This window comes from Sphaerodactylus townsendi, linkage group LG15, assembly GCF_021028975.2.
Source record: "Sphaerodactylus townsendi isolate TG3544 linkage group LG15, MPM_Stown_v2.3, whole genome shotgun sequence".
In the NCBI taxonomy this organism is placed as follows: domain Eukaryota; kingdom Metazoa; phylum Chordata; class Lepidosauria; order Squamata; family Sphaerodactylidae; genus Sphaerodactylus; species Sphaerodactylus townsendi.
In genome coordinates, this window is record NC_059439.1 from 22,249,157 (window position 1) to 22,257,784 (window position 8,628).

The 8,628-nt window shown below is 41.1% G+C and overlaps 1 protein-coding gene across 1 annotated transcript; it reads left to right on the forward strand.

The window, feature by feature from the left end:
* The first annotated feature begins 418 nt into the window (after nucleotides 1–418).
* On the forward strand, nucleotides 419–8,015 carry LOC125444762 (butyrophilin subfamily 3 member A2-like). Its single transcript, XM_048517406.1, has 6 exons — nucleotides 419–590; nucleotides 1,856–2,140; nucleotides 4,251–4,349; nucleotides 4,859–4,885; nucleotides 6,583–6,609; nucleotides 7,918–8,015. Exons 1-6 carry the CDS (start codon nucleotides 482–484, stop codon nucleotides 8,004–8,006), a joined length of 636 nt encoding a protein of 211 aa, XP_048373363.1. The 5' UTR covers nucleotides 419–481; the 3' UTR covers nucleotides 8,007–8,015.
* Nucleotides 8,016–8,628: the final 613 nt, after the last annotated feature.

The window sequence follows — 8,628 nt, forward strand, 5'->3', positions numbered from 1 at the left end:
ATTGCTCTCTATGAAAGTTGAGAACAAAGAAGCTTCCAGCCATAAGTTTTCATGCATCATTATATCATCCCTTTATTAAGATAAACCATTCCTTGAATGTTCTGCATTTAGAATTAGTCTGAAATGGCAATGAACGAAACTTGAGGAAAAGATGGATCACGTCAACAACCACCACTGCACAGGTGGCGGAACACACACCTAAGATGGATTTCCTTTGCTTTGTCACTCCCTTGAAGGTCTGCTCAGAAATCATTCCACCCTGCAAACCCCTGTCATCATTGGGTTTCTTGGAGAAGACATAATCCTGCCATGCCAGCTAACAACTTCCAATGTACCTGAAGGCACTGTCCACTGGACCTTTGACAGTTCCTCAGAAAAAATTGATGTCATGTCCCATGATGGAAGAAAGAAGGTGGAAACGCAGGACAAGAGATACCAAGGTCGAACAGAGCTCTTCCACTCTGAGCTTAGAAAAGGGAACATGTCCTTGAATTTGAAAAATAGCCAGCTCTCTGACCAGGGACAATACACTTGCATGATCAGCCTTGGAGACTGGTATGACCTGGCAGTCATTCAACTGAATATGATAGGTGAGCTGATTGTTTATTATGCTAAGATAATTATCATGAGGACAATGTGAAGTTTAGGGCCTGTGGGGCAGAGATGGCTCTTCTTTCTGTCTTTATCAAAGGGAGGTATGGCATCCTATTAGAGGTCCTGCCTTGCCCTGGCACCCTTTAACCTTCCCACACCAGTCCTTCAAGCTCCAAGCAAGATGAACCTAGTTGCTACCACCATGATTTTAAGATATGGGTGGGGAATGCTTTGGCTTTTCTCCCTTTCATGGTTCGTATAAGAAAGATTCTAACTTTCTCAGACTTTCTTTCTAAATGTAGGTTGCATCATTTAGGTGATGGAAACAGCCATAAGTGAGACAAATCCTCATATTCTCCAAGTTCCTACTATTGGAGTACTCTTCACCTAAGAGGAGAAGGGAGAAAAGCAGGGATTTGTAAGAAACAGCTAGGAGCTGAGCCAGAATTTGACCATGAAATTTGATTTTGTGATCATCCCTACTCAGGACATGCTAGCATTAGAGATTCAGGTTGTATATTACTCATTTGGATTACATCCTTTGGAAAGTTTTACATGATTTTAAACAAACAGAACAGTACCCTTGTATGTCAACAAATGGGAAATTCTTATCCTGCCAACTGACAGGAATAGAAACAAAGATAAAATGGAGTGAATTCTAGCAACTGATAGAGAAGAGTTAGTAGACCATAGCAATATATCATTATAGTATTATAATGCTATAACAATCTTAACAATCTTATTTATAGTCTATATACATTTTTAGTCTATCTTTCCTCATTTGGATCTAAAGGTAAAATACACATACAATTGAAAGTGGGATGAGATATTCAATAACAATGCACAGGATTAAGGTTGTAGAACCAACCAGTAGTCTGAAAATGGAGCTGAAGTAAAGCATGTATTAACATTCCATGTTAAATGAAGCCAAAATAAAGTCAAAATGAAAGGAATGCTGTGGATGTAGCATATTTTGATTTTATTAAAGCTTTTGACAAGGTGCCCCATAATATTTTTGCAAGTAAGCTACTGAAATGTGGAGTTAACAACACTACTGGTAGATGGATTTGTAATTGGTTGACTGACTGAACTCAAAGACTGCTAATTAATGGCTCATCCTCATCCTGGAGAGAGGTGACTAGTAGGGTGCCACAGGGTTCTGTCCTGGGTCCAGTACCATTCTGCTTCCATAAGGACTCTCTTGACAGATTCTTCCCTACATGAGACTGTAGAAAATGAACATGTCTTTTTTCATGTGCAGCAAAAGGAGAAGAGCCCTCCATTTCCTTGGAGCATTATGAGGGCAATGGTATTGGCCTCACTTGCAGCTCTAAGGGTTGGTATCCAAAATCTCAGACTGTCTGGCTGGACAGCAAAGGGAAAAATCGAACTGAGAAATCCGATACCACAACCACAGAGACCCCAGCTGGGACCTTTAGCACTTCCAGTTATATTATAGTAGAGCCAGGAGTTGACAGTGAGATCTCTTGCAAAATCATCATCAGTGCCTTGCAGCTGGAGAGTGAATCCAGGATCCTGATCTCAGGTGAGTAGAAACAAAGCAGAGTGCTTGGTAGAAAGCTGTGATATCACACATGGGTTGTTCTATAGTCCTGCTCAGTGTATCTTCCTCACCAAGAACCAGCCACAAAATGAATCCATCTGGTAACAGGCATTAGTAGGTTCAACCTCATTCAAACTATGGGGTATTTCCAACCCGACTTTCTACTGGTGAAAAGAAAAGAAAGATACCCTTTTGACACCAAATAAAGCTGTACGGGGAGTGGGGGGTGGGGTGGGTTTGCAGAACCTGCATGTACAAAAGCTTTGTGGGATGGCGGGAGGAGGAGCAAGGAGGAGAATTTGGTGAGATTGCATGTGCAAACAGGTATGCACAAACTGGTTGTGCCAATGCAGATGCCCACTCCCCCAGCATAAGGGGCAAGAATGCCGGTGGAGGGGCTATTATGCTGGCAGCAGAGTGATGTGCAACTTCATGGCACCCAAACCTGGAAGTTGCCATGCATGCCAGTGCCCCTCTGCTACAGGAGCCTGTGCCAGCATGGGTAGAGGGTTTTCGGCAGCATCCCTGGGGGAATTTCAGCCCGGGAATGCCATGTTTCGTTGCATGGACATATGCCACAAAAAGTGTGGTGTTAGTCATTCCCAGTGATGGGTTTCCTCAGAAGTTTTTCTCACCCCCACCCCTCCCTCAATTGCCTCTTTGGAGGAGGCAGCAGTGTGGAATAACAATTAACAGATGATCAGGCACTTGGTTTGATTCCTCCATACAGCTATTTGAAATATCACTCCTAGGTATTTTCATGTGGATTTCCATGCAAAGTTTGTAGTAGCAGAACAAAATTTGAGCCCAGAAACACCTTAGAAAACAACAAAAAGTTCCAGGGAAAAACTTTTGTGGGTGAAAGTTCACTTCTTTGGACTCCTCATCTGACAAAGGCCGTTTCCGCACAGCCCCCCAGGCGCCCCCACGCCGGCAAGAATTCTGCCAGCGTGGGGGCGGAGGCCGTTCGCACGCAAGCGTGCGAGTGGCCTCAGGAGAGGCCGGCAGACGACAGGCGGCTCCGCATGGAGCCGCCTCTGCCCCCTTCCCTGTCCCACTCACCTTGTCCCCGTCGTCGGCCTGCTGGCCTCCGAAGCCCCGCCCACGCTGCCCTCCGACCTCCAGGGGTCGGAGGACAGTGAGGGAGGGGCTTCGGAGGCCAGCAGGCCGACGACGGGGACAAGGTGAGTGGGAAAGGGAAGGGAAACAGCGTGTTCCCGGCGGTGCGGTTCACACCGCGCCGCCGGGAACACGCTGTTGGGGCAAAAACAACCCTTTAAAGGGTTGTTTTTTAGGGCGGCCTGACGCCGCCCTGGGGGAGGGGGAGCGAAGCCAGGTCGGCGCTGCTGCGTTGCGGAAGCGCTGCCTGTGCGAATGGCTCCCTGGGAACGGCGTTTTTGCCGTCCCCAGGGCGCCATAAAAGGGCCGTGCGGAAACGGCCAAAGAGAGCTTTGACTCATGAACCCTAGTTTTTGTTCTCTTCCAAGTTTTGATTCTCTCACCCTCTCTGATTCCTCTAAGACCTTTGGGAATGGCTAATACTTTATTTGGCCCTGATTGGTTGTATGTGGAGGAGGGAATCCACCCTCAGGGATCTTGCCAATTTGATGCGTTTTTCTTAAGGTCAGAGTGAAAAATGCCAAAACCTTTACAATGTTTTAGACATAAATGATTCATAGAAAAACCTCTTATGCTCTGTTTTGGATGCCTGTAGACTTTGCTGAGGTGTGTACCTAGGTGACGCCATTTTTCAGTTTTGTCCAGAAGTGGTTTATCAATCCACTCATTAGCTGGGATAATGGGTGAAGTAGTCTGGACATAATGCTTCTCTTTTCTCGCTTCCATCTCTTATGAACTGCTAAGAAGCAGGAAAGGTATGGCTGGAGCAGCACTATTACCTTAGTGTCCACACACCTGGATGAGGATCTTCCAAAGGGGCTGTATGTGGAAAATAGGGTAGGGGAGAAGAGCGGGGCTTGTGGCATCGGAATAATTCAAGTTTCATATTGTTTTGCAACTTGAAAATTTTTTTTGTGTGTGTGTGGGGGGGAAATAAGAAACTATAACCAAATTTTGAATGTATTTTTTTCAGATGTCTTTTATCCTACTACCTCGCCTTGGCTTCTTCCCTTTATAGTAATTTTATTGCTTTTCCTGGGCATTAATCTTTTTGCAGTGCATAAACTGAGAGGTAAGTATGCTGAATTTCTTATTTGGGTAAAATAAGAAAATTGCAGAAGCCTTCAGTTTTGCATGTCTATGTTTATAAAAATAAGTGTTGCATTTAGATGTAGAGAAGAAATGCATGCCAATTAAACTGTGTCTTGACTAAAATAAATTGTTCGCTGAAGAATGGCTCAAACTATATGAGCCAGCCTAGTCATCTTGATCTTAACTGTGTATTCTTGAAGTAATGGATTTACAAAATTAGGACCCCTTCCAGGATATACTTGGCAATTCACAAAACCAAAATGAAAGTATGTTTGTTAAATGTTATTACACTGTGTTTGTAAGCTGCCCGGAACCCACCTTTGGCCAGGGTAGGGTCGGGTATTAAATCTAATAAAATAAACATAACATAAATCAAGATGGACTTCTACAATGTTTTCGTTCTTCTACAAAAAATAGTTGGGATTAATTATACTTTAAATTCCAGTTTAAGACATGAGCCCCCTGATAATTTGTTCTATTTTGTTTCAGAGAGTAATCAGACTGTATCTAAATCTGGTGAGTAATTAACACAAACATTTCATACAACAATTTTTATTTTAAGGACAGGGACATTTGGTGTAATGTTAATGGTAGAGGCGTAAGGAGCAATTTTAGGCCCTGTTGCTTAGAAGTAATTAAATATCTGTATGGATATTAGAACCTCTACATTTTCTTTTGTTTTGGGGTTCTCACATGTTCTGGAACAAATTCCTCCCTCCTAAATTACTGTTTAAATTAACTGGTTATTTTATTGAATTTCAGTAGAATATGCCTGATGTTCACCTGACAGTACACCTTCAATTTTTAATGCTTATAATTTTTCCAATAGATTGTAGCATCTCCCAGTGTGTAAACTGCATCAGCAAAATTTAGAAGCTATTTAGAAGGTAGAAAATCCCATGCAAAATGTTTTCCATTAAATTGAACACCTCTTATTAACACCTCCCATGGAGCCCCAAGTTCCATTGAGAAGAAATGACCTGATAGATCAGAATTACTCTACTGATCTACTCTAGATCAGAATTACTCTGATCTATCAGCTACTTAGAAAGAACCTTTAAATACAGAATAGGCATCATTATTGAGGTGTTTCCTTTAGTCTAGATTTGTCTGTAAATTGGATTTGTTCAGTAGTTTAGATTTCAGCATTAAGCCAAAAATAACCCATCTTGAACAACTGCAGTTTGAATTGAACAGACTGCGAGACAATCCAAAGAATGCTTCCTTTCCTTGCAAACAGAGCCTCCAGATCAGCCTAGTTTAAAATTCAGCCATGATTTATCTTGGAGTGATAAATATTTTGTAGTTGGGGGCCTGACCCTGATGACCCCCGGCTAGCCTGATCACATCAGATCTCAGAAGCTAAGCATAGTCAGCTCTGGCTAGTATTTGGATGGGAGCTTTCCAAGGAATGCCAAGGTCATGATGCAGAGAAAGGCAATGGCAAAAACCTCCCAACATCTATTGCCTTGAAAACTCTATGGGTTGTATATAATACAGCAAGGCATGTATTGTACTGAGCTTATCATAAATTTATCCAAATTTATACAATCTAACAAAACAATGTTTGTACCTTAGCAAGAATGCATTCAATATCAGCATTACTGTAAGAAAAGGTGCCTTGCCAAGAAGCCATGATACGACAACTATAGGGTTGCCATAAATCAGCTGTGACTTACCAAGTGAAAGCTAATAATAAGTAAAAGGTAGGGCAGTCATCTCATAGAATCTGTCATCATTGGACACATGTTTCTTCTGCAACAGTTTATTTGATCAAAAATCATATTTTACTGTACAAAACCATTAGATGTCATGAAGGAATGTCTAGGTATAGTCTTTTCTCTTGTTATGCTAGGGTTATTGTTTTTTTTTGCATGAGAACATTATTTCATGTGGGAACATTCCATCATGTGAATCTCAAATTCTATGTGAAGAAGAGCCATCGAGAAAAGAAAGCTTTACTGTTACTACACGTGTGGTTTATATTTGCATATATTAGATCTGGGTTCAGTGAGAATGAACTTCCAGACTTTAAGACTGGACCCTGAGCTTTTATAGCTAAACAACTTGTTTTCTATCACCTCGGAAGGAGAGGGGGTAATGACAATTGTGGCAACTGTTTGCAGTACAGTACATTTGGTGTAAAATGTAGTTTCAGCCAAAAACATTAAGCAAGTACCTAAATATGGGGGAATGCATTTTTTCTTTTGCAGAAAATAAGAAGAATGAATTAAAAACAGGTAAAGGAGCTCTTAAATTATGTACATATTCCTGTGTGTGCATGTATCTGTATGCATGTCTATTTACTTTACCTCTTTAGAATCATTTCACCAGAAAAGTCGGAGAGAAATTATTAAAAGGTTGAGACAGACAGGAAGTAACTTACTTCTCCTGGAGTTCCAGGAGAGTCTGTTCAGCTGCTCTAACAGACCTTATTATTATTTATTGGATATGGTATATTGCCCAATCCTTGAAGGACTCTGAATAGGATCTTGTTGTAGAGGTGGAAGGGGGGTTTCCCCCTAGAGCATGAAGAGTACCTGAAGCATCCCAATATCTAAACAGAAACAGCTTAAAAATGCCATGTTGGTGGCGCCCGTTCCTAAGGCCGAGAGGGCACGGCAGTGCTAAAAGATGAAACCAGTATAAAGGCAGTGCTGAGGTTGGCGGAATATGGCAGGGGCCTCACAATATCATTATGTCGATAAACCATTTAACATTAGGTTTATCAGATTCTCTGAATTATCTACTTTCATTTTTTAAAAAGTGAATTGCGATCCTCTTCCTTTGAAGAAATATAAGGAAAAAGGCATATCTTTGCAATCAAAAGGACTAGAGACTTACTTTTAGAAAAATGAAAGCTGGGAATTCAGAGAACCTGCTGCATCTATAGTTACAACAAAATCTTGCTGTAACAATATTCTAGCACTGATTTTAAAATTGCAAAAGCCCTGGTGGTCTAAGGAAGAGGGAAGTAGCTACTAATGGGAGACTGGGGCAAGAGACCTGTAGGGAAAACTGTCATGTAAATGCTGTATTGCTGCTGTGCTTTACCTGCAGCTGCACCAGCAGTGGAAAAACAACTGTGTGGAAGTTACTTTAATGATTTTTTTCCCCCTGGTTTCTGGTTTAATAGAGTGATATTTGGAATTTGTATTTATTCTGCTTGTCTAATATTATGATTTAATATTTTACATATCTTGGGCTCATTCCGCACATGCAGAATAATGCACTTTAAACTGCTTTCAGTACTCTTTGAAGCTGTGCGGAATAGCAAAATCCACTTGCAAACAGTTGTAAAAGTGGTTTGAAAACACATTATTTTGTGTGTGCGGAAGGGGCCTTGCTGTATGTTACCATGTTACCATCCTTCCATTTCAGGAAGGATAAAATATTTTAACAAATAACTGTTTGAAGTGTAGAATATTCTTTAGTAACTTCCATGAAAATTATTCTTTGAACTATCAGATTTATGTTTATGTAGGATTTGGGAACAATTTGTTGGTATGTAATTCAGTCTAATAACATTTCGCTATCAATGTTTTCAGAGCAAGAATGTCTAAAATATGAATTAGGTAAGATGGATTTTTTCTATATTTGCAAAAGTTTGAAAATGAAATTTAGTTTGGAGAGATGATCCACATCCTTAGCAATTGCTACGATGGATTGTTAAGGAAAATTTATAAATGGCACCATTTGTGATAGCTTGAAACTATTTCACAAGAACACTGTGCCGATGGGAAGTCTTTAAAAGGGTTGACAGGATAATGAAGAAGACTGAAACACATTGCATTTGAGGAAAGGCTAGAGGAACTTGTTATGCTTGGCCTGGAGGACAGAAATTAAGGCAGGAAAGTGAGGATGACATTTTTCAGTAGTGGAAAAGAAAAGCAGAAAAATGATGAGGAACAATACCTGCTCATTGTTGGTGTCAGCCCTGTAAATATGTAAGTCTGGAACTCACAGAGCTGAGATGCAGACAAATAAGGGAATTGTTTTCTCTAGAATCTGTATGCTCTCAATCAATCTCCTGCACTGCTTGCATGTATAGGGCATTTGCATGAGCCACAAAAATAATATACAAGTACGTTAAGGCCCCTTCTGCATGGGCCAATAAACCAAGGCTGGGGATGGGAATAAAACTCGGGGGGGGGGGGGGCTTCACACGGCTCCAGCTCCTAAAGTGAGTTCGCCTTGCATTTTTCATCCCAACCTGGGTTTTTCAAGAATCACACTTTCTGTGATTCTTTTGTTTTAAT

Bases quoted from the DNA above. Each gene is read 5' to 3' on its own strand.
- LOC125444762 (XM_048517406.1), top strand. From the start codon at position 482: ATGTCCTTGAATTTGAAAAATAGCCAGCTCTCTGACCAGGGACAATAC. The intron at 4,350-4,858 runs GTAAGTATGCTG...ATTTTGTTTCAG, and splicing joins TGCAGTGCATAAACTGAGAG to AGAGTAATCAGACTGTATCT. The intron at 6,610-7,917 runs GTAAAGGAGCTC...CAATGTTTTCAG, and splicing joins GAAGAATGAATTAAAAACAG to AGCAAGAATGTCTAAAATAT.